The 26,336-nt window shown below is 41.5% G+C and overlaps 1 protein-coding gene and 1 pseudogene across 5 annotated transcripts; one reads left to right on the top strand and one right to left on the bottom strand.

Moving 5' to 3' along the window:
* The first annotated feature begins 310 nt into the window (after nucleotides 1–310).
* On the top strand, nucleotides 311–6,528 carry LOC129591972 (ileal sodium/bile acid cotransporter-like). 5 transcript variants are annotated; one of them, XM_055487880.1, is made up of 6 exons: nucleotides 311–481; nucleotides 802–830; nucleotides 1,017–1,098; nucleotides 3,608–4,286; nucleotides 4,475–4,646; nucleotides 5,507–6,528. In XM_055487880.1, the coding sequence occupies exons 4-6, from the start codon at nucleotides 3,675–3,677 to the stop codon at nucleotides 6,232–6,234; spliced, it is 1,512 nt and encodes a 503-aa protein (XP_055343855.1). In that variant the 5' UTR covers nucleotides 311–481; nucleotides 802–830; nucleotides 1,017–1,098; nucleotides 3,608–3,674; the 3' UTR covers nucleotides 6,235–6,528. The 5 variants fall into 5 exon arrangements, with proteins under 5 accessions (XP_055343855.1, XP_055343854.1, XP_055343856.1 ...); XM_055487879.1 differs by lacking the exon at nucleotides 311–481 and adding an exon at nucleotides 1,247–1,367 and having other exon boundaries at nucleotides 550–830; XM_055487881.1 differs by lacking the exons at nucleotides 311–481; nucleotides 802–830; nucleotides 1,017–1,098 and adding an exon at nucleotides 1,900–2,211.
* On the bottom strand, nucleotides 6,464–22,371 carry LOC129591973 (zinc finger protein 236-like; annotated as a pseudogene).
* Nucleotides 22,372–26,336: the final 3,965 nt, after the last annotated feature.

Below are 26,336 nucleotides of genomic sequence, written 5' to 3'. Positions count from 1 at the left end.
TTACCAAAGAAATGATAATCGAAGTTGCTGACGCTTGGTTAGCTAATGGTGGGCATTGAGCTTGCCTCAATTCACGTAAATCCTTGTGCTTGCATAAAATCTGTATTTACGATTTCGTTTTATGTTCCTCGTAACATAATAATATCACTAAACTCATGCGTTTAGTGACATTATGCTCGTAATTATCGAAGTGTCTGTTGTTTGATAAATAAATAATTTATCTCTAACAGTTTTGAAATAATTATTACACGCAAAGTTGATCCAGTGATTTATTCACTGAATCAGCAAAAATCATAACAAGAACAATTATTTTGCCGTTTTAAAATTTAAAATCATTGAAGTGTATTTATTTTACAAACAAACGCCACACAAATTCAGACAAACGGTTTATCTTATTACAGTTGGCTTTCGGTTGCCCTTCCTCCGTAAGCCAGTTCCCTGAAAAACTACTTCCGGCTGATCCGGCTCTGTTACGTAACTGGTATGTCGTAGGCAATATTAGGGATAGGTCCTTCAGAAATTAGCTACTGTATAAGTGCCTATGAAGTACGAACCTGTCAGCTGTATTACGGCCATATGGATTCACTTTCTTCTTTCCTCATTTGTGCTAATTTTGGACTTGGGATGTTCCTTACGACTTAACCAGTATGATTTTATACGAATTTCTTATAATTGTGATAAAATTTTAATCCGATGTCGATATGCTTTTTTAATCAGTGTTTGCGTTATGTATCTCAGTTGCACGAACGTATCAGCTGGAAACGTTTCATGCGTACGTTTCATCGCTTGTTTGTTTCTCAGTTTCTCACCTGTGAAGCAAAATTAATACTGTAAGTGTGCTTCTTGGTCATTCTTCAAATCCCCAAGTTTTGGCTGATCAACATTCAACAGTGATCTTTATTTTAACAAGGAGTTATATTGGTGTTAGGAAAGCTGTGAGAAGAAACATTTTATTGTTACATCCTAAACTCGTTGGTGGAAAAACGTGCCTGATGTGGATTGAAAATTCTTTGCAGATTAAGTTTGCTGAGCTTTATTATACGGAATCCGTCGCTTATCCTACTGGCTCGGTTGTCTAACAGTCGACATAAAGAAACGGTAAGTGCTTGACTTAGGTCGGGCGGATCCTGTTTAACCTGGTGGTGGATACTTGATTCGTCTGCTGAACTGTCAGCGTCAGCGAACTAGACGGGGTTCGCCGAAGTTGGCTGTTCCGTTCATGCGTCACTAGCATTTGTTGACACAGGTATCGTGTGCGTAGAAGACAGTGAAGGCTCTCTAGAAGTCAAATGCTGATGCACGGTGTTGGGGTGATGCTCAGTTTAATGAAATTTTTTTAAATCCCAGGATGATGTTGTGAAAACCAGGTTAGTGTTTAAGTGCCTTTATCGATGTACATGTATGTACAGATACTGTAACCGTGACGCAGTGAACTGATAGTCAGATAGACTGTAATAAGTGTGCAATACAGGAGTCATTGTGGAAGATCTTTTTAAGCACATCATTTCAAGTTTCCCCCTTCCTTGCTGTGTTGGTGCAATATTTGCTTAAATTTAAGGATACCAGCGCGTTTTCTGCATCAGTAAGACAGTTTATATTATTTATTTTTTTAGCGTCGTTTCTAGTGAATGTACGTAGAACATTTAGCAGTGTTTAACTGACAATGACGCTATTATTAATTAAAGCAGAATGGTATTACGTGTGAATAACAATGAATTGTTACCTATTGATTTGATTTTCCGGTTAGATAGTTTATAAGGGATACGAGGGCTCCTTAGATGGTATTCTTGAGAACATGCACTTCTCTTTCATATCGTTTGCTTGATGCGGTAACGTTATGTAGATTTATGTCTTGTGTCACTGTTAATTACGGTAAATTGCTTAATATCGATTACGTGCACTTTACAATTGTTACGCACGTCTGTGAATGACTTTTGACAGCGCTGGAACTGGTTTTTCGAAGTTGGTCGTCGTCGAGATAGTTACTTATATCAGTTATATGCATTGGTTTCGTGCAAGTATTAGTCGTTCTGTTCGTTTGAGCAAGTAATTTGCTCACTTGCACTTTCTCGTGTCAGCATGTTAGCCGCATTTAACCTCATGCATTTATTCACGGTTTCACCGACCTCAAATCATATTGAAAATTGGACTTTTTCCTTTTTGTTGAATTAATGTTCGCGCTTGACGACCAAGTTCTGTACGGGAGTTAAAGTATGGATTCATAAATGACACGAGTAAAGTTAACACAGTGCGAGAATAGAGCTTAAAACTTCCTCAGCGTCATAACTACTCCACACGGCCATTTTCTGTGAGTATTAGCCTATTAGGTAATTTATAACTATATTGCAAATTTAATATGAGTATTATTAGTGTTATCCTGTTTTAGCGGTTTTATAGGCTTGAGATATGTTATGTTGATTTATGGTCAAGATTATTGTTTTTAAGCAATATTTGACCGACGATTTCTTTCGCTGACGCTTGATAAATAGATAGATGCGATAGTACAGATATTTTACGTATACAGGCGGTAGCACAAATATTTTGGAAATTTTTGCTGCTGTTAGTAAATGACTTGAGAGTTACGATAATTAAAATGCATGTACTGTATAAGCTGCATGTACTGTTTTAGATATTGCGTAATTTGCGTTTGAGAAGCCGCGATAAAACTTTTTAAGTGCGAACTGCTGTTTGGTTATCGTGTTTACTGTTGAGGCACAAGGCGGAAATCCTTATAGCGCTATGATATGTTCCGCCGTCTTTGTTTGATGAGGGATAGTGAAATTTACATAAGCTTATTCGTTGGGTGATGAATAGAATATGGCCGTGTAAAGTTTTTTCGATTTCAGGTCAGATTATTTGTGCTAATCCATGAATTCGTTTGATATATCATTAATCTCCGCATTTTTGTGTTAGATTGGTTTATTATGTTAGATTGATAATCAGCTGTCGGATCGTTCGGGACCACTTTTTGTGCTTAGTGTGATGCAATCAGTTGTTGGGACAAACGATTTAGGTGACCATCTGGACATCGGCTGTCCTTTTTGTCAATGGTTTGCAAAGTTTTTACAAGATAATCTTTAGCCAAGAATATTACTTGTAATGTTTTCGTTATAACCGCGTTTTATTTTTTGTCGTTGCGCTGATGTTGGGCGGGTGTAAGCTGGCTGCGCATGCGTTGTATAAATATGCGTAAAGAGCCCGATCAGCTGTACTCTACGTTTCATGTGAACGGTAACAATGGAATTTATGTAATTTTTATGTGTAATTCCAAGATTACACAATCAGAAATAACAGTGGTCGTGTGCTTTTTTGGTGGTCGCGTTTTTTACTAGAAATCTTCTTTCATGGGTTTTTAGAATTCTTATAAAGTAATGCTTCTCGTTTCAGATAAGTAGCTGTCTGTTTTGTATCTAGGCGCACGTGAATTCTTACAGTACTGCACACAAAAACGCTTACGTTAGAACGAATATTTATTTGAACCAGCCGTTCGTAGTGCGTAATTACCGTTCGCGCCGATGCATATCTCAGCGTGCATTTCTCGTTTTTTTGTACTTACGAGTACACGATTAAAGATCGCCGTGTTGTTATAGTGGCGTGTTTTTTGCAGCTACCAACTGGTTGAGCGTGTTCGTTGATTTGAGTGCAGACAATTAACCGTATCCGGCGGCGTAAAAATGCATCTAATCTGTGTAATCGGTACTCTCCTACTTATGCTGATTCCCTACGCCATCTCCCAAGCACTAAACGGGATCCGTTCATCCAGTGTGGGACATCGCAGATTGAACTGTACATTCAACCCGTCCATTGAATATGGTCTGGAAAAAGTCCACGAAGAAACCACCGCCAATGTCACCGTGGAGTGTGTGTGCTCGGCTGAAGCGGTAACTGCAGGGAAAGTTATCTTATTACAAATTCGTCCAGCTCGATCGGATATTATTGAACTCGAGGGTGAGGGCGAAGAGCAGTTGCACTGCCGCGAGGATTTCTCTCGCACAATATGGGTGCGGGGGAAATTTCTAGGTCGGGATAATCTGCTCATTACCGCCACCACGCAGGATGAAAAAGATGCAGGAAAAGAAACGGAACTGGTGGATGTGTTCCCGGTCAGTATTATTCGGGCACCCTCCAAATTAGATACGGCTTTTGTGGCTATTATCGCTATCCTTGTGGGGATCAACACTATTAACATGGGCTGTCACTTGGATCTGGAGGTGGTGAAGGAAAATTTAAAGAAGCCCTGTGCGATCGGCATTGGCTTTACTAGCCAGTACATGTTTATGCCATTGGTAAGGAATTTACAGCACTCGTTTTTGACACTCTTTACTCGATTACATGGTCATGAGTTGGATTTCGTTCTTTTTATGGCAGAATCAGTACTAGTACCAATGTTTTATATACTTACTGTTATGTTTGGACCTTCGAATTTGGTTCTTCTTCTGGGAGATTTATTTTTTACTCAAACTGATTGTTATAGATTGCGTACGGGGTCGCAATGGCATTGTTTCAAGAGCCAAATCTCCAGCTTGGTTTGTTTACCATGGGATGTTCGCCTGGAGGTGGCGCTTCAAACTTTTGGACACTACTGTTAGAAGGAGACACCAATCTCAGCATAACGATGACTTTCCTCAGCACTGCGTTGGCTTTAGGTGTGAAAAATCTCCTCTATGCATTAGTAATTAAAATCGAGCAGCGATTCGTTGATTTCTTTGGTTGAACTACATAACAATTGGCTGAACTAAAACATGCGCTTCTTGAGAAATCAATTCAGTTAGACTACGCGATAAAGTATTCTTTACCCCCGGTTCAGGGAAAAGTTTTCCGGTTTCCATTATGCTGAAATCAATATATGTTGTGTTGATTGTGAGTGACACCGTAATGAGCTAAAACGAGTTTGGCAGAAAGTGACTGGTTTGGTGGTGCGTGTCGAAAATCATTTGCGAGTCTAGCAATATTAAGGCTGACCTAGGAAATTCGTTTTTGTGCAACTTCATGAAGCAGATGTCGGTGAAAATTTCACCTACTTCTTTGTGGTTATTCCAGTAAGCTTGCAGTATTTAGAAAACCTGACAAGAGGTTTAATTTACATCGAAAAGTTTGCTACCAACTACATATTTTGCTTGTATACAGTCCGCTTTAATTAAATGGAGAAGGAGTTTACGTAAGACGTTGTTGGTAGAGCATGGTGTTCTGCAGATCAATATGGCAGTTACTGTCTAAAAATGCAAGAAAAGGTGTATTGCGGTAGTTCATGGAAGCTTATACAGATTGTTCCTTGTATAATCAATTGACTAGGCAGAATTTATTGATAATTTATTTATTGATAATTTATTGATATTGATACTTGTTGATTTCCTTACGATTAGTGGCCAATGCACCTGTACTATTAACTACGCATTCGAATAACATCGTAAACGTTGCTTGCGGGTGTTGACGGTGTTTCTGCGCATGATCAATTTTACATCCGCGTATTATATATGCGTAGGTCTCACAATTTGAATGCTTCTAGGAATGATGCCGTTCTGGCTGTTCACTCTGGGACGCTCCCTCTTCGGCAATCTCCAGATTCGCATCCCCTTCTCCAACATTCTCACCAGTCTGATCGCGCTGACCGGCCCGCTGGCCATCGGTGTACTGATCCGTCGTTACCGTCCACAATGGGCCAATCAAGCCGTGAAGTGCATCCGCCCCTTCACCATCCTGATGATGCTGTTCATTTTCACCTTCGGTGTTTACGCCAATCTGTACATGTTCTACGTGATGAACTGGCGCACCATGTTGGCCGGATTGATTGTCCCATGGTGTGGATACGTTTTTGGTGCCACATTGGCAGTTATCTCCAAGCGCAGTAAGGAGCAAGTGATTGCCATCTCCGTGGAGACGGGAGTACAGAATACAGGAATTGCCATTGTTCTGCTGCGATACAGTCTGCCGCAGCCGGATGCGGATTTAGGTTCGGTGCTGCCGGTGTGCGGATCGATTATGTTGTTTATTCCGCTCTTCTTATGGTTCTTGGGCTTGACGGCTTATAATCGGTGCTGCAAATCGCGAGTGATGGAAGTGCGAACGGAGGAAGGCAGTCTGGAGGAAATGGAAAATGGTGTGGGGCCGGTAACGGAGGAAAAGGAAGAGAAGAAACAGGCTAAAATTTTCACCGGGTTCTTTAAGAAGAATCGAACTAATTCCCTTCCACTGCCGCCCTCTCAGCAGGAGTTACTCAAGCCGATTGAGGCTTAATTCCTGCGGGAGGTTTAATATTAATTTTATTTTGGTTTGATATTCTACTCTTAAGAGTTTTATCTGTTCTGCGCTGTTTGAAATGGTTGACCATGCGAGTTTTATGTAATAAGCATTAGACAGTGTTTCATGCTAGGTATATGAGGTAGGTATGTAGTAGCAGTTTTCTTGAACCAGAGCATGCTTACGCAAGACTGGTGTTTTTGCAAACAACGAAAGATCTTCAGTGTATCTGCTGAATATTTATAAATCGGAAGAAATACAGCCGGAATTACAACGTTTAAACAGGAATGTTGACTTGCAGACATGTGCCCGACGGTAACAAAATTAAACGTACCTAATACACCAAAATGGAAAAACTATATACAATGGACAAAATCCCATTCCACCGCTCAACACAAACCGATACAAATGTAACCCGACAAAGAATAAGTAAAGAACTGGGACCTGAAGCAACAAAACATGGTTAAGAGAAAAAATAAAACGTCTCCACCAAAATAAACGAATAACTACCGGAGAAATGTGCTTCTCCTCACAGGAATGTGTAAATCTGCATTGGATATGTTCTCGTACAGGAAATACGTGCTTATCACGAATAAACAAGAAATGCTTCAAATACTAATCCCAAAAAATTTGGTCCGCTTAACTGGCTCAAGCGTCCACGACCAGACTGCCGCTGTAGGACGAATTACTGTCCTGATCATGCTGATCATCCACATGCATGTCCATGCTGAAGTGATTATTTTCTTCATGCAACTGCAAATCTTCCGTGTTGTCGAACGATGACGGACACTTCATACAGGGGATAATACATCATTGACTTGGCCGCATCACTGCCCTTTCGGGATCCCTTCTGTCGTTTCACCTTGCCCATCGATGCCGGCTGATCACCTTCCACGCTGCCTTCCGCTCCACTGCTGGTCACCAGATTCTCGTAATGCTGCTTGTGCACATCCAGACAGTGTCGTTCGCAGTTAATCTTATAGGCAAACGTCTCCGCACACAGCGGACACTTAATCGGATTTCCAGGATTGCGGCGTTCTTTGCGCGCCTTATTCAGACTCTTCCCATGGATACGCAGACAATGGCGCTCACAGTTGGACTTGATGGAGAAACGCAGGTCACACCACTTACACGCGAACGGCTTCATCCCGGTATGCGTGAACATGTGACGCTCCAATGAACTCTGCCAAGGAAACGCCGCACCGCATTCCGAGCAGACGTGGTTATGAGGCGATGCCGAGTAGGAGTTGATCTTCAGACGCTTCTTGGAGTTATTCGACGACGTCTCATCCTGATTGTGCGAACCATCACGATCGGAATCCTGCCCGACGTCGGAATGCACAGGCTGGGGTTCTTCATGACTGCCGTGCTCGTCAATGGAAAGCGGGCGGTGAACCGGGTCAGACAATTCTATATCTTCATCGTCGTGCTTGATGTCGCCATTAAACAACACTGGTTGAGCAGGACTCGGAGTGGCCATGGAAATCAGCCCGACTTGCGCAGAGTCCAGTGTGCTATCTAGTTCTTTAGCGTCGCTCTCCGAATCGCCTTTCTTACCGCGCCGCTTTGAATTATGTTCCGGATGTTTGTGGCGGAAATGCCGATACATATTGCCTATAAAATAAAACCATAAAATAATTACCACACCATACCGATTACAAGGTTACGGAAGTGCGTTAGCCTGTTCATCTTTGAGTCATGGCAAAATAATTTAAATTTGTGAAGCACTTGAGCTTTACCTCGAATTGTGAATCCAATCCCGCAGTAAGGACAAATAAACGGCCGATCCCGTTTTCCCGGCCGCTCTCCTTCTTGGCTCATCCGTTTAACATTGGCGCTACTCTTCAGAGGCATAGGCGCAATCGGCACCGGGCTGCGGATATCATTCCGCGGTACTGTCCGCTCCATTAAACTAGCCACCGTAATCATGCTGGCACCGTGCTTCTTGCTTCCACCAAAATGGTCGACCATGTGCGTGTGCACGGGCACTTGCGCTTGCAGCTGACTGCGCGAAAACCAGTTGGTCGGCAGTGAGACAGCGGCCCCGACCATTGTCATTCTTTGGTTTCTTCATGCTCAAGTCCAGTGGACCATCACCACACTCGTTGAAGCATTCACTTCGCTTCGATTTGGGAATACTCAGGTCCAGGGGATCTTCGAAGCGGCTCAGGCGCAACGGCATCGGCTGTTCATGGTGGTCCATGTCGGGCGAGAAGGCCGAATAGTTCTCCGGTGAGTAGGCTTCCGAGATGGCCTCGTCACGGTCCGTACTGTCCGCGTCGCCGCCGGAATTGTTGCTGCGGACGGAGAAATTCACGTCAGACGGTCCGGGGAGAGGAATGTGCCCAGCATGGTGGGTGGAGACATGTCATCCTCTTCAACTTCCGGTGCTTCGTCATCCGCTTGGGAGACCGGCGCGTTCAGCACTATTAAGGATTTGTATTCGGATTTGCGATCCGGGTGAAGATTGGTGATGTGTCGGATGCAATTATTGCGAGTTGAAAACGTCGCCTGTAAAACGAAAAGCATTCTTGAGGAAGAGTTCAATAAAATTGCGCGCATACCGAGGCTGGCTACAACTTTACAAAAACGTAAAAAACCCGAAAACAACCTGATCTTACACAAACTCCTGCTCGTTACGTTTGGTTCGCCTAGGTGTTTACATATAACGAACACAATGGAAGGAAAATACTGTGAAAATCCTGTCCTAACGGCTAACGAAAATTTTAAACACCTCGTTTCTTCATTTTTTTCCCAATGTGTTCCCAATTAGAATATTTATCAGCTTTCCACCTCTACCAAAGAAATTATACTCTGTACTAATATCACGTATGGGGTTGGAAAAAGTATAGCAGAATATCGGCTTCATCAGAAAATCGGCTTTGTCAGTTTGTCATTGACGGAGCCGACAAAGGGTCAAAAGATACGGAGGCAGACGATATAGAAAACCACAAATACTGGTAATATTATAAAGGAAACACCATTTGGTTGCCAAAGCTCCCATTATAAATTTATCCCAACTACCCAAATTGTTACGGCTCAGTTCTGTTCAAAATTTTGAGAAAATACGAGAACGATTATAGGCGCTATTTTGCAGTGTGAGTCCAAAAAAGTTCGGAATGGTTCATGCTGGTCACGCGCATCGTCGCTATGGTAAGGGCTTACCAAGTGCATAAACATCTCCGAAGCCGCAGGAATCGGGGTAAAGGTCAACAACAATGAATTATGCGATGCTGCCATTCCGATAAATAATCAAAAAATAAAAAAATAAGAACAGCTCATAAAAATTCAACTAATAAAATAATATTCAACACAACATTGAAAACAAAGTTTAAAAATATTGTAAGGGACGAAAACTGACGAAGGCAGAGGACAGAAGTCAAAGAAGTGTTCAAGCGCCCATTAATTAAGTACGCAAACTAAACTGGAGCGATGTGTGCATGACTAGCTTTAGCTGCACAATGGCCACATGCGCTAAAGACACAATGGTGCCCGTCGCCCTTGTTGAAAGTTGAAACCTCAGGCCTCAAGACGATGTAGCAAGAGCTAGCGCCACCTCCCGATAGAAAAGGCTGCTTTCGGAGTTTCGGTTTCTCAAAAAATGAAAAGCCAAGCAAATTTTTCTGTTTTGTTTCTTCGGGTCCTCGGGATCAGTTATTATTGTCGTGGCTTGTTAGTGAAACTCGTATATTCTTGATTTTGAACAGTATTACTTAACGGGCGGGAGCAATCTGCCTGGCTGGCGACTATCCGTGACCTTAGCAGGCTTCAGGCTCGCAAGTAAACAAGTCTCATCATCATTCCTATATCTGCTTAAATTATCTGCTATACCCCGCTTTTTGTATTTCCATTAATTTTATGAATCACTAATGACTGAATCAGTCTAAATGGAGTGTTACTGTCAGTTTGTGAAAGTTTAATGCATGTTCGTTGGCTATTGGTAAATTAATCTCTTGCGACTGAATTTTTGAATAGCTGATATTGGAAATGTCTTTGCAAACAAAGTCGGACAAACTTTCACACGAGCGATTCGACGAGTTCGTGCAAATTTGCAGATCCAGAGACGAAATTGTGATACTTGGTACTATCCTGGAACATGGAATCGTGATTTTGCTGTTGACTCAATACTGAAATGAATATTTCTGTCTGAGAACGAAAAGGTGAGATTTTAAAACGCTAATGGCAAAGCTTTATGTTCGCGTAAGAAGTCGTTCTTCCGAATCTTATTCTTGTTTCTTCCGAAAAACATGTCCCGAATTTTCACTCAAAATTTTGAAAAAATTAATTTTGAAAAAAATTAAGTTCAGAAATTTTATATTACATACGTATTACTCATATTTAAAATTTTTTTGAGATACGTATCTTTTACTGGATGGGTTCATGAGTTGAAAAAATGTGCAAAAACAGCGAAGACAATACTCGTACTCAAATTTGAAGAAATTAGAAGTACAGAGTACTCAGTAGTGAGCGTTCTAGATTTTAGACCGTTCACTACTGATTCCTTGAATCCAGAAGAATCAAACAATTTGCAATGAATCGAAATTTATATTAATTTGTACGATTTCCATTGTTGGAAAGGTTCCGAGCTTTAACCAACCATCAGAACTACAGATATGCAGCAAATCTCAAGGTGGTTAACAAATTTAAAAATTCTCTGTACCGTACCTGTTGTAAAATAGGTACAAGCTACGTGACAGCAAACTAAGTAGGAGTTGTAACTTCCGGATGTTCTTACTTGCTGGAATAATGATATCAGTTCGAGAAGATCGGGAAGAATAATGCGCTCGTAATAATTAAAGTTTAAAATGAAATTTCTGGAGTTTGCGAATATGGTTGCTTAGAGTGGTTATTTGACGCACCTCACAGAGTTTGCAAGCAAACGGTTTCCGTCGGCAGCTGGAGTATGGTGAGCGCAAGTGGTGTTTCAGCATCTTACTGGAAACGTAATCTTTTTTACAGTACTTGCATACTGCATGGCTATCCGCTGCGTTCTTCGGGATGAACTTAATCAGCTTGACCAGCTCCTGTTGGTAGGGATGCCAAAAACTTGAATTAGTAAACAGTAGCTTGACTTGACTTTTGACTCTGTTTCCATAAAAGTCAAAATTTTTAAACTGCTGGGACATCCAAGCTGACTTTTTGGACTTGACTTAGAAGCTCATTTCAGGTAATCAATTACTGGAAGCCGACTTGAAGTCAATTAAAAATTAATACGAATATGTGCTGTATACAAAAAACACTACAGTAACTAGTAAGTATTGTTACCGAATGTACCGCCAACCGAAGAAAGCATATTAAAGACACCGGTTGACAGTACGGCACTGGTGCCACCTTGCTACTTTGCAGAGGTTAGTGCTAATAATAATTTTAACGAAAATCATCTAAGTTTTGACCATGTGCTTTAAAATTCTTAAATTATTACAAAAGAGTATATGACACACTCTACCTGTCGGGAATACGTCTTATCCGAATGCCGATTACGGATGTGGCGTTCGCAGTTGGTTCTCGTGCTGAAGACTTTGTCGCAGAGCGTGCACAGGAACGGCTTATACTTGGTCGCATCGGGAAACTCCGTCTCACTGCCCACTTGGTTGTGGCTGTCCCGGGTCAGCTCATCGTTCATCGCGCTTTTTGGTAAGATGTCGCGTTTAGTAGCCAGTGCATTTACCAGTGAATTAGGCATTCGTAAGCTGACTGGACTTTTTGCTGGGCGCAGATCCTTCGCTGTGGGATCCATTTTGGAAAGACTGGACTCGGAGCCGTGTGCGTCGTGACAACTCTTCAGGTGACGTAAGAGGTTGCCGTTTGTAGTGAAGCAGATGGGGCACAGAGGGCAAGGAAACGGGCGTTGGCCGCTGTGAGTCAGCATGTGTCGTTCCAGAGAAGTGGACGTGCTCAACAGACGGCCGCATTCATTGCACTGGAACCGACGGGTGATTTTTCCACCGGCATCCTTTTCCATCATGGAGCCAGCCATCTCGTCCTGTGTAGAGTGAACATCGGTAACATACTGTAAAATGAAAACGAAACCAGTTAACATCTATTTTTTACATATTACATCTTCACCGCATGAAATACTTTGAAAAAACTTGCGCGCGCTTCACAACGCCTACTTCACCAACTAATTAATCAATTCTTATCGTAGGAAGTACTCGCGTGACCATTTAAATGCAGAAAATTGCCCAGTAATGAATGTCAAACAGTTATAAATCTTTAAAATCGTAGCATGTTTACGAATAATTCACCCTCATCAAATTTTTGACGCTACTACTATTTTATACATTCTTAAAAATGATCCACAACGATTTCAAAGCTCATTTCATCGGCTTTTTTAGCAGTTGGTAATAAATTTGCTTCATCACAAAATGCTGCTAATTCAGAGATCAAAGAAACGGTGTATTGCAAATAATTAAGTTAAAATTAAGAAGAGCAATTAATTTATGCATAAAAGACACACAGGTTTCTCAGTAACTGATTAAAAACAAATGATTTTGTCTTTCGCTCCAACAAATAAAACTGAAAAAGCTAGATCTAATTCCAATGAATCGCTTGTGCGCTTACTCGTACCTCTTCCTTCATTATATCTTTTGCGTCCAGAGAGCGGACCAGCGGATGAAAGGATCCATCAGGGGAATGGGATCCTGATCCAATAGAGGATTTGGTATCGGGCGACGGCACCGTGGCCACGTTCAGGAACCGTGGAGGACCTGATGTCGCTCCGCTCTTGGACACAGGTGTTCCGGACCGGATCGGCTCCTGGGAGATGTCCATGTCTCCGGCTTTAGAAATTCCTGCCACAAAAGCACGGTAATTGCGATTTGGGCAGTTTAAACGGCTCATTTTAAATATAACAATGCTTGTGACCCGACGGGATGCAACTGGTCGCAGCAATGAGCACAGCGCTGCAGCATTGCTGTAGCAAATTGCCGTGGTGTAGCCATCCCGAAAGCGCATCTGAAAGCGTGTTCGAGGACACTGTAAAATTTCATGAATTCTCGGGAAGTATGATAAAGATTCATGCCACACTGGACTAACAGAATTTTCTGCGCTGGTACCGCCGGACGAAGACGGCCCGGCGGCTTTATAGCCTTTGTTTCTCATAGGAAGCAAACTGAACGACATGAAGCGCAAACAGATAAGTCAACTGCCGTGGGCGTGCTTTTGGTCCTCTAGGAAAGGACACACCAAGGGGAATAACACCAATGGGTGTGAAATGTTGAAGCGGGTGGAAAGCAACAACAAAATTCACTGCGAGAATTTCTGGATTCACGTAGGAAAATTTCACAGAAGTACTATGACGCAGTGTACTCGTACATATCTATATACAGTAGATGTGTACAGCGATAGCACCATACCACAACGTCAGGCATACCCTCTGAGACCGACCATGCAAAATGCCGTCGGTTAATTTTACGTGGACTCGGTTTGTTACGCATTTTGATCGTTGATGGAAATACAAATGATACAAATGATCAAACAAAACCTCGATGTTCCAGAAGAGCTAGTGATCAGCACATCGGTTAATTTGCATGTGGCCGTGTGCAAGATTTTAAACTGAACGGGCGTTGCTGACTACAGGGCCGTCATTTTTACCGGATTTTCCGGCGACGCTTTTTGAGCGGGCGTCTGTGTTAGAGATAGCGATCTTGCGCTTCGCCACTCCTGCAACGCATTCGGGCGCAGTATATGCGTAACATGTTTAATCTATTGCTTTAATTATTTTCTATTGCGTTAACGGTAACTGAAATGTTAAATATTCGAATAACGGAAAGCTACAAGGCGCTTGTACAACTGCACAAGCACACTTTCATTTTTTCGATTGTTCTTTAAAGATTCTCCCGAAAATTAGACGGAGAACAAATTTTTAATTATTATTGGGATTCTGCCATTTTTTCACAATATAAGGTTGGATAGTACAGAAAAGGCACCTGTAAAATAGACTAAAAGCAAAGTGCGGGCTTTACATTTTTCGAAATATGTACAAGCGTAAGCAATTTTAATGGGTTTTTGCCACTGTTGTTTTACCAAAACTAACTTGCGAATTATTCAGATACGCTGCTAGATGCACAGTAGTAGACAGGAAATACTACACTCCCGTTCGGAAGCAATACAGAAAGTCACGACAACAGGCGGAAATCATTCTGGATTACAGATAAGAAGTAGCCTGGATTACAGCTGATAAAAAGTTTTTGTTTTGCAAGCAAACGTAGGAACGACTTTTCCAGCCGTTCGTACAGTTAGTACGTGTCAACGATATTAATTTATCGAACAACAGGTAGTTGTTTTTGTTTATTCAGATTGCCAACTTACATTCCTTTTTTGAATACGAAAATTTTAGCCATTTATTACCGCAGTGACATTAATCAACACCAGAAATGCAGCAAAACACAATATTTAATAGAAGTATAGCAGTAACTGCTGCTCTCTGGGCTTAAAATGTTTAGTGCTGTTATACTAACGAAACTTACCGCTTAACCGGAACGTCTGGATCGGTCAAAAAATGTCACCTTTACGATTATGATAAAATAATTCGTTAGGCGATGACGATACAAAATGCCAATTACAAATACTATCGAAAGGCCTAGTGAAATGGCCACCAGAAATACAACAATGCAAACATTCTACTGGCACATAATTCATCAAAACAATAATTATCGTAGAAGTAACACATATAATTGTTGCATATACGGCATTCGGCAGGAAAATATTCCAAGACTAACGTGCATACGGGAGGCTAGAGCAAATTGAGAAAGAAAATCAGATTCAGGGCTACTTATTGCTACCGTGGAAATGAGATCCTACATTCTCCCGTATCTGTGCTGATAAGTCCCGCATGTATACGAGAGATCATAGAAATGTGCCCTGCTGCTCTGCTACGGCCAAAGTTTGTTTAACTAGCCAGTACCTCCGCTACGGCGCCGTAACTGGTCGGATTCTCAAGAGGGTTAATAGACTCACTTCTCTCAATCAGGGAAATCGAGGACAGCGAGAGAATGTGTCTGCTTGGATCAGAACTGATTGTCGGAGCAATTAAAACATCCTATCTACTTCCCGGCTGCATTCGAATCTACCTACATACTATAAATGCCTATTCACCGGGTGCGGGAGTTAAGCAATCTGGAAGGCATAGGAATGACCAATGGACGGTCTGCGTACGTGCTGTACACCTGCATCTCATTGTCGCTGATATATCAGAGTTTTGCATACGAGTACAGAAGCGAACTTCGACAGACAAGCACTGATGTTACTTATGCGAATGTAGCTGCTTAAAATAACCAAAGCCGGCCTAACATCAGCACAATTTCATTAATGCTGTGTTTTCAGCATTTTCGTTTCTTAAAAGTTTTAATATCTGGTGATCTCACTGTTTTCTAAAAAAAGTATCCGGTGCGGCATTACTATCACTACTGGGAACCGCCGTACAAGTTCAAGTATACGACATGACTATGAGTAAATTCCTTGATATAAGTACGGCAAATACTTTCCCTCAAAATCTTCTGATCGAATTTACCTGTTAATACATTTTAAGTAATTGCTGCAGTACCCGTCCTCGACATCCTATTTGCTGTACCGTCGCTGAATTCGTTTTTAAGAAAAACAAGGATTGGTTTCTAGCGAAAAGTAATTATTTACTTATGATTTCTTTTTTGCTCATATTTTAACAGAATTCCCAAGCAATGCTTTTGTGAGAAAATGCTGAGAAATTCCGTCCTCCATGCCCACACAGTGCAGCTGCCTCTGGCAGCACAGTTTGATCAGGTATGCTCTCTTGTTTATGCATGTGCAGGATCTGCTTGATCACTCTCGCATCTTCTCTCTGTGAACAGCTTGCAGCAAACGAAAGGGACATTCCTATCAACAGGCCGAAATGAGGGCACAGGGAAAATGAAGTCTACCTGTTGAGTGCACGAAAGAGAGAACATAATATCCATCCATAAGAATCAATTTTCCGTACGGCGCCAACTACGGCATAATCAGCCTAGGCGAAAGATGTGCCGACCGATCCGCTGAGAACAGACCGGTGCCGGGAGAGCAGGGAGGGAGAAGAAAGACCAATCCACAGGTAATATATGTTTAAGCAGCAGAGAAAGAAAAGCGGATCACATTTCGATCATCCATCCGTGCAGCCACGGCGGATTATAGTCTGATAGGGCTCAGAGCCGGAAAAGTGATGAGAGGGAGCGTGCATCTCCGTACCGCTTGGATAGCGGTCCCGGATGTGCTAATTCGAGAGAGTGATCACAATGATTGCTGCCCCAATGTGCTTTTCATGTCACGAAACCTGACAATCACTGCGCATTAACATCTCATACACGAGACAACTTTTCCGACACAGAATATGGACAATTGCAATGTATACTTCGTATACTTTATGAAAAAGGTAATTTTAGAACACTACGTGCACTGTATGCATAAGCAAGAAGATCGGTGATGTGACCAAAAGTGCGACCATCAAAAACTGCACTGGGAAGGTGAACCGACGGTCAATGCGTACTTATAGTTATGATTTACTTCGAAGTAGTTATATGGGTCCCATTATTCGTTTTTTCATAGGATCTTTTTCGTCTTTTCTACTGCATACTTTGCGCACAGATTGTCAGGAAATGTGATGGACTGTTAACTGACCAGTTAAACGTGATACACCTGCACCTGGCTATTAGCGTATCTGCACGCAAGGCATCTGCGAATACGCTCTCCATGATTAATGATCCTCATCACAAGCAGTTCCCGTATACGATGCAAATTCTGATATAGGTTACATGGATTGTACGCGTGGTTGTAAAGAAATCTTTATAGTATACATTGTTTCTAAAATTCAGTCGTACATAATCTATTATGGTGTAGGCTCTGCTTTTTAAAATGCTTTATAGTTTTTTAATGTTATTCGGCGCCCTTTCGGTTACGTATTTATTTGCCAAAATTTGCTGCTCTACTATACGCAGCACTTATTGCTTATTCTGTTTTACTTAGTTTATCAGTTTACAAAGTAAATGTATTTATATAACTCGACTGGATATTTATATTTAATAAATGTACTTTTATAACTCATATCATTATATTATATAAGTTCAGTGTACATCCGGTTGACATGAAATATTATCAGTTTGTATACGGTATGTATAAATTAAGTTATGCACATGCGATCGCCGGTCGTAATTAGATATGCCGGTAACAGCTGAAATTTGAACTTCCTCATCTTTGCAATAATATTGACTACGTTTTTTGAAGAGATTTTCGGGTTTCCCACTTGTTACCTCGTAACACAATCATTGTTCGCAATGTGTGCAAATGATACAATATTTTTTTCACAACCCTTACATGTTAAGATATATCAAGAGTGTATTAAATTTTCGAAATGAAGCAAGCACGCTAGAAGTTCTGCGGGAAACGTATCGATGAGCGGAGCAGTTATATCGCCAGTAACAACTTCTCGGCCTTCCTGTGCCATTGTATATAACACGTAAGCATTGAGCAACTACACTTGTTGGTGTATTTGTTGAAGTATACATTATACACTGCCGGAAAATCAAGCCAGATATGTAGCTGCATACATTGATCCTGCAATCTTCCGATCGCATTTGTTCAAGCACGACCATTTAAGCGAGATAAAAACTGGCTCATGATCAAGAATCATGGTTCAAGCCACTGCACAATCACCGGCAACATCCGCCCGGGCCGCCTTTACAAATACCATTTCTCCGGCACTGTCGCTAATTGCGCTTTAAACATTTCCACAGCCACCAGTTGATTTACAGCTGTGATCGGTTTATATAGTACGAGTATGTTATGTACCAGGAAGAGATAGATCGATGCCTGGCTGTGAGTAAAATGTTAGAAGAAATGCAACCGGCACAGAAGATGATTACAAGCTGATAAAGGGGTTTGTCCGGGCTACTGACTACTGTTAACACAGAACGTCCTAATCTGTATCTTTGGCTTACGGAAACACATCCGAGCTGAAAGTTTGTGCATCGCGCAAAATATTAATGACGATCGCCGAGACCCGGGTGAAATTCAAACACGGCTGTCGCCCATTTTTATCACTACTAGAACAAATGTAACTCACTAATCGCGATGACTTGATACAGTTAGCAATTGCAGAGTGAGAACAGCGTGTGGTTTGGGTGATAGATGTACTGGGTGGATATTCAATCGCGTGCATCTATTATCAGACTTTAATTGATGCGTAATTGTTTAACAAATAAGCAAGAGTTGGTAGATTAGCCTGATGCTAGTTCATAAATCTTCGATAGTTTATGAGCTTTGTAAACAAGTAGCACACTCCCAAAACCACCACACTGCCAAACTAATTCAGACTCATTAACATTCAGACTCATTCAGTTTTACATTAATGAATTTAATTACCAGTAATAATACGCCATAGTTGTCTTGTTAGAAAAATAATTTGAATTCATATGAGTTTCGGTATTCTTAAAAAGAAGGCGCTTTATTTCGCTACGCAAAACGAAGAGATTTTTAAATGCTTGACCAGTACAAAGCAACAGATATTGGGCTATGGTATAACAGTATCACTATAGCTTGTGCGTTTCTATACGGACTACAAGTAGTATTGCTGTAAACATGTATACCATAACTGCCTATAAGTGTAGAGCGACTATTTTGCGTTCTGAAGCATCTTACAATGTAGTTAGTAAATTACGTTAAAATGCATGCGTTATTTTGAGTGGGCGAATATAGTATACTGTGACCACATACTAAACGGAACACCTTCTACCAAAATTATAATTTTGCGTTTCTATGGATAACGTTGATGTGAAATGGGATTTAACCGTATCTAACATATTGCAGCCTGCAGTCACGTTTTTTATGTATGGTAGAATTGCTGTGGTATGCCCAAACAGGTGCTGCATTTCCGGCTTATACGAGATTGCATGCCACAGTACCCATGAGATGAAATACAAGACAATTTGTTTTATACAACAGACAACTGCGTTAATTCCTTTCCCGAAGATCTTGGCAGACGATCAGAACTCGAGCACACAAACGAACGGTAGAACACAACAAAAACTTCACGCTGCTGCTGGCAAAGACAGAAGACAACTTTGTATACTCGGTAGCAGCGGAAAAAGAGAGTTTGAAAACTCGATGCCGGCTACGAGTCTCGGCGAAACTTCATCAAGATAATATTCCTGCAGGGCAAAAACGCAGGACGGGCGAAGAGATTAGATTTGTTTCAAAATGCCATATTCTGCATATAGCTTGGCTCAGTACAACTACCGACTGCTATTGTTTGCAGCACCAACTCCGTTCGCGATAACGAACCGGAATACTCTACGACGCCGGCCAACGTTTTCCGTTCATGCATCGCGCGGAACATCGCGCAATCTTATTATGCTCCGGTGAAGCAAAGAACACGCAGATGTTTCGCTGTCTTCGCGTTAAATGGGACAACGCCCAAAGATTTGACCAAAGGAAATACTCTATCATAATATAACATTTGTAATAATAGTGAATTAATTATTAATAAAATGTTATTTGATTAGCCAAGCACAGAGTATACGATGTACGCTATTTTTTGCAAGGTGTCACAATTTATGTGATTCATGTGGCTATGACACTAATCAAATTACGATGACCACTTTGTTGCAGAAAGATAATTTTTCTGATTCGGAGAACGAATGTTGCAATGCACTCGATGATCAAGAAGAAATGTTCCGTGCAAAATCGTTTTTCCATTTACAGTAATTTTTAGGGAAAAGAGAAACACTCGGCATTCGGCACAATCCAACATTCCGTTCCTGTTGAAAAATTTCATCTGGAAAACAACTACCAGCGGCCAAGTGCCGGTACGTTGCTAAACAAGTTCGGCGAGGATATCTCACAGCTGACAAAGCAGGAATCTGTTAAGCGATATTTCGCCAGGAAACTTGGAAGCTTGACAACAAGCAATTTTCTATATTCAAGCAACTGCACACACAGACGCACACATCACCTACACAATCAACCCGCCATGAATCGCCTCACATCACACACAACATACATCGAATTATGATCATGTTTGCTAGCATCACATGTTAGAATTGCGTTTTTGCCGGTTTTGCGCTTGGAAGGATGTTTGTGCAGCCGGTGAACCTCGATCCAGACATATAACAGCAAAATACACGCATGCGCATTTGATGCAGCAGAATGTGTGATGTTGATGGGAGATATCGGACCGAAAAGCGATTTTGTAGGAGGGTAGAGCACAGAAAAATTGCGAACGATGTTCGTGATGTGAAGCAGAGATTCGGCAGTGCTAAAATGCAACAACTTCCGGCCAGTAGACCGTACTGTGGGTACATTCAGTATAGGCGAGTGTTGAGTGCTTTCGCGTTTTCGCGCCAATCCGCCGCCGATAACATCGGCTTATTTCGCTCCAATCTCATACTGTTCTCATCTTGTCTACACTAAAGGTCACCTTCACAATTTCCACCGGAAGGTTTCTCAGTAATGTTGTATCATGATATGCTAAACTAACCTCCGGACTAGTTTTATAGAATTCTGAAGGTACTCCATTTATTGTGATGCGCTTATATCGGCACATTAATCATTGGTTAGAGTACTGTCTCATAAAAGACAAGGCGCTACGCAAATAAGAGTGAACACATTTTTTGGCAATCACAGCTAAGATTTCGCTTGAATGTTTTTTCCTTCTATCATCTCAGCCGAAGCGGTAAACACAATGAATGAAAACCGGATTTTTGGTCTGTAGTCCCAGGAATCCTGATGAGCAAACATGCGCAACAAGTGCATATGCACATTGGATGTTTCGCCGTTTTTCTGCTGCTCACTGCGACACTCTCAGATACACGTTCTGAATCACATTGTTACGCCCTTGACTCAGGCATGCATAGAGCGCACTTCTGAACTTGTAGGACTGTTTTCCCAACAATATTTACGATCTAAAAACGTAAAAATGCCGGAAACTGCCTTGTGGTTGTTATTTGCTACTGCAAGCCATAATGCCACATTACTAACAGAACTGCGGCAATTTATGACCAAAGTCAGTTCTTTATAATAATATATTCATCGAAATATTTCTGAATGCTATCGAAAATTAGCTGCACATGCTCGATTATCAAAATATATATAATTTTAAAAAGGTGAAGCGCAAGCTAATTTAATTATATCGTTAGTATAAAACAAACGTCATGAGTGTGGGTATTGTCTTCTAAAGAATACAAACTGAATAATCAGCACGTTACACACGATTTGCATAATTTGCTTACATGCTCAAGAGCGGTATAGCAATTAGAGACTGAAGATCAATGAGTCACTCTAACATTGGTGCACAGTAAGCGCCTAACGCACTTTACGTACCCCACAACATACACCGGTATAACTTTACCACAGCAGCTACTGTAGAGTACAAAGATACACTGGGAATTCTTACCTGAATGGGAATGATGCTTGGGATTCTGCTGTTTCCGTCGGCTGCTCTTCAGATCCAACCCGGCATCGAAACTGTCCATTTCTAAGGCCATTGTGCAGCTGCCGGAGAAAACGGCGGCTCCGTGCTGCGGTCTCGGGGCAAGTTGAGAATTTTGGCGGTTAGAGCCGGTGAGAAGATCTAGAGCAACATTCACGATCATCAAGCTTGTGTCTGTGTAATTGTCAGCGGCGCTCGTGTGTGCACCAGCCGCTGGTGCGTTCACACAGATCCTGCCCATCAGGTGAAAGGAAAACGAAAAATGTCCGAAGAAAGCGAAAGTGAAAACATATGCACCGATACTAGTATGCCAGCTAATCACGACACTTACCGCGAAGGAATGCCGTAAAAGACGTTCTTAGCCGGAAATGTCTTCACACATCTTTCCACATCACAGTGCTGCAGTGGGTGATGGTGATTGTAAAAGGGGGAATGAGCGGAAAGGAATGAGACTGTGAAACATACACACACATGTGTACAAAGAACTACTGATATGCTCGGTTGAACGTGTTCGTGTGGAAGAAAACTCTGCCGTCCATACACGGCAGCAAACGAAGGGAGATGGAAAAGATGCAACGCGCGTGTGTGGCGTTATCAGTTGCGGAACAGCATGAGAATGAGATTGCGATTAGCTCTGTATATGCAGTGCTTGCACTATACGCAATGGAAAGTGGAGCTTCGCTTTTCCACTTTATCAGGCTCAGACATACCTACTGTCCTAGAGATAGTTTTCAGTGATACGAGAAACTGTACAAACAGCCGGTCTTCTACTACAAAACGTACTCTTGGTTAATTGAATGTATGTGGTTCGCGTAATCTTCGGAATTGCGATCGATCACATTTTGCTTCCAAAACGTCGTCGCTGCTGTGCACCGGCAAATTGGAAGTTGCTGCTGCTGCTGTGGCGGAGTTAATCAGATGTTGTACGTCGCGTTGGTCGGCGGCGGCAGCTACGGCAAAAAGCGAGCAGTTTGTCAATTAGACTATGGACAAAGCGTATATGTATGTGTTAATGTGTATACAACAGGCAACAGTAATAATAGTGTAAGTATTCAGCGCATTATAGCAGAGCAGTTTTGCCGCCCTAAAGCGACAACGCGGAGCAAAACTTACCGTAGAAAAAGTGGACTAGTTTACTAAGGCGCAACAAGTGTAAACTGGATGGTTGGATACTGTTTGCCAAATGCGCTGCCAGAGAGTGAAAGTGAGAGAGACAAGTGCAATTTTGGGTTGGTGTGAGAGCAAACGTTACAAATGTTGCCTGGCGAGGAAGGCGCGTGAAAGAGAGAGAAGTACACACATACAGGGCCGACAAATATTGTCGGCAAAAAGAGAACTCGTACACGAAGGATTTACAGCTGGATGGATGCAGCCGAATCAGAAAAGCTGAGAGCAACAAGTGGTTTATGCATGGCGTTTTTGATGATTAAGCTCTGGCTGGATCGCATCCGCTGAATGGGCTTTTGCGTTTTGAGTGCTTCGCAGGGCTGTGTACGAGCCGGGGCAGAGTTGTTTTGTACGTGATATCTCCGGCTTCGTATACTCCGCTGTATGCCGGGTCAGAAAAGATGATGCGCACTTTTTTTGCGATCAAATGGATATCGTGGAATAAAGGAGAGGCTTGTCCGCTTCGAGTTACGTCACAAGATTGAAAGCTTGACAATGCACACAGATCACGATCGCAGATTCGCAAGCGCATTACTCCGCATCCTCTCTTACTTAGCGATATCTACAATTCTACATCTATGGTGACGAATCTTGAAAGATTTTCAATTTAAAATCTGCAAATAACTGGCATCTTTTTCGACATAATTCTGGTAATGTGTTTACCGCAAACAATATCCCCCACTAAAACCTTTGAGTTTATCAGGTTGTATTCCATCATTTGAATATCGCTGCGTTGCCCTTTCTCGTCACTGCCGGTGTTTATCGGTTTTAAATATACAGTATACACTACAGTAGTTTTTCGCTTAACTGGGGTTTTGTCTACTGAATAATATATAGAGTTGAAACGGGAAAGCAAAGCGAATTTCGATGATTGTTTGTTATTAGCGCCATAATGAACCAACAAGTGAGCGCAAACTTGTGAATGAAATTATGAAAATAATAACGAATGCGGTAAATGACTCGTTCGATATTCTCATTCAGTCCTGATACAACGGACAATGAGCGCCGACGCTGGTACTACAGTGGCTGTTAAAAGATGGCGTCCGAATGGTCAGTGGCGAAGTTCACCTTTCTGCTTTTGAGTGAGAATACTGCTGGTGTTCAAATGCGGCTCGATCACAGTTCTATAGCTACGTTGTTGTTCTCTTTAATTTTGCACGAGAGTTTTGCGCGTCTGCAAACATTACAGGTTTTTAATCCCTCCTGCACTTTAACACATTATTATGAATAATTGTGGGATACATACTGTAAGTATATTGTGATGCACTTACGGTACGTATTGTAGCCTACGTCTGTACGGGTGGTGTGTGGTGATTTACCGGTATCCAGACAATAAAAGCTCGCGCAAAAACACACGAACCAGTACGCACCACACAATGCACATCTGCCATAAAGCAGTCAATAAATCAAAGGCGAAGCTTCCATGCAGGAAACGCATTCTCAGATCTACACTTAAGGCGAAATTACTCTCAGTACTTGGTAAGTATTATGCAATCGAATGCCAAGCTGCATCTTAATGTTAAAATTTTATTTCAATGTGCAGCGTTTTTTGTTCTTCACAACAGCCGCTCGCAAGAAGCTGATCTGCCAAACAGGTTTTCCCAATTATATTCTTCACAGTCTACTAGCGCAATGCTGCAAGTGCACCCGTCCTAATGCCAAGTCAAGAGCACGAGCTTTTGTGGTGTCTATAGAAAAAAGTTAATCTGGAGAAATACTGGTAATAAATTGCAACACATGACAAGGCGTACATTAGCAGGAATCTCGTGGATAGAGTTGGTATTATACTGGAATACTGCTACAAAAAAGTTATTCAGGTGTCGGCCCCAATTAGCAGCTGATGCGCGCCGGTATCCTGGTGTCACAACAGATCGGTAATAGGTACTACTGTAGGTGGACGATGCAGATTGTACAGATGACTATGATTTTTATGCCGATTATGCATACTTCTATAAGAGAAACAAGAAACATTACTACAGTCTTATGTTCGGCATGAAGATTTTACAAAGGGTTCCGGAAGTAACCAATTTTCAAAACAGTGTATATCGGACGTAATCGGTTATCTACTGAAATTTGGTGAATTTTAATTACGAATACTCCAACAGAAGGAAGAGCCGGCATACACTTTTGCTCGTGAGAAGTCAACAATAACGTTTCAACTGTTGACTGGTCACATCATACTTGGAAATTCCTTCCTGCAACAAATTTCCTGTGATTGTGTATGATGCGTTTTTGCTGTGGAAAAATATTTCGAAAATAGAAAATTTGCCGGAAGTGCTTTGAGATCAGTTAGGCACTGCCGCTTACACCGGCATTTATGTGTCGGCAGTCTACTTGAAAATGGAATTATACCTGACAGAGCGTCACAATCAGCTGATCTTTAGCAGATGTAAGCAAACAGTTTCTAACAAAGATATCAAGTGCGAAGTGTGTGCTCTAGCCGGCTACATTTTGGATGGAGACCGTGAATGTTATGTAATGCCCGACAGCTGTATTACGAAGCCACATCATAGGATGGCACGGCGGAAGATTCTTGAGGAAATTTAAGTTGCAGTTATAAACAGGTTTTTCAATGCCAAAAAAACGTTAAGCGCTTCGCCGGTTGGCTGCTCAAGACTAGGTACCTAATCATTTTGAAAGAATCCATAGAGTACGTAGTGAAAAGATTCTTTATGCAATGCTGTGTCGTTTATGATCAAAGTAAATTTCTCGCGGATAGATTCGTTGTGAATGAGTATGTACTGTACACTATAAAGGAAATCCTAAATCGCATAATAAATTCGAAAAATATTCCCTTGTTTTTAAATTCTTGAAACTGTTTTAATAATTAAGGTACAGCAATGGTACAATACAACCTGCATAATAGTGTGCAAACCTGAATAAGATTTGTGCAGCTTAAAACGCTACCACTGGTACATAATAACGCGTGCATTTAATACCGATGCACAGTTTCCTCGACAGCGCTGCTATCCTCGCATCGACGTATACTGTACGTCATTCCAAACAAAAATTATTTCTGGTTATGAACCTGATCTATGTAAATTGTTAGGACCTGCATATGTTCGCACTTTAGTACTTCGCACAGTCGTATTTTGGCGCATTTTCTTTGTGTTCTTTATAACTGAAAATGTTTCTGCTTCTGGGTGCATGCAGTCTTTCAAATGACACATACGTTTGCCTATTGTCTATTAATGGTAAGTACAGTAGAACATGAAAAAACACTTAATGTATTGTTACTTGCAGCAGAACTGTTTGTTTCATAATCCTGGCGCCATTTATTTTGAGTTGTTGGCTTTCGAGTAAATAAATAATCTACTCGTATTTTGATAATAATTAAGAAATACTGTACATGTACGGTTGTGCCGTATGTGTACTGTGCACATATGGAAGAATTCGCAACTGTGTGTACGGGGATATGGTAAATTTTTTCCGAGCTTCTATGTGCGTACCAGTTCAAATGATTTGTATGCGAAAAAATCTATTCAATGCGTGACATTGCGCT

The sequence above is a fragment of the Paramacrobiotus metropolitanus genome, unplaced genomic scaffold (genome assembly GCF_019649055.1).
Source record: "Paramacrobiotus metropolitanus isolate TYO unplaced genomic scaffold, Prichtersi_v1.0 Parri_scaffold0000049, whole genome shotgun sequence".
Taxonomy (NCBI): Eukaryota; Metazoa; Tardigrada; class Eutardigrada; order Parachela; family Macrobiotidae; genus Paramacrobiotus; species Paramacrobiotus metropolitanus.
Note: the sequence above shows the minus strand (reverse complement) of the source record. Positions and strands in the feature narration are given on the sequence as shown.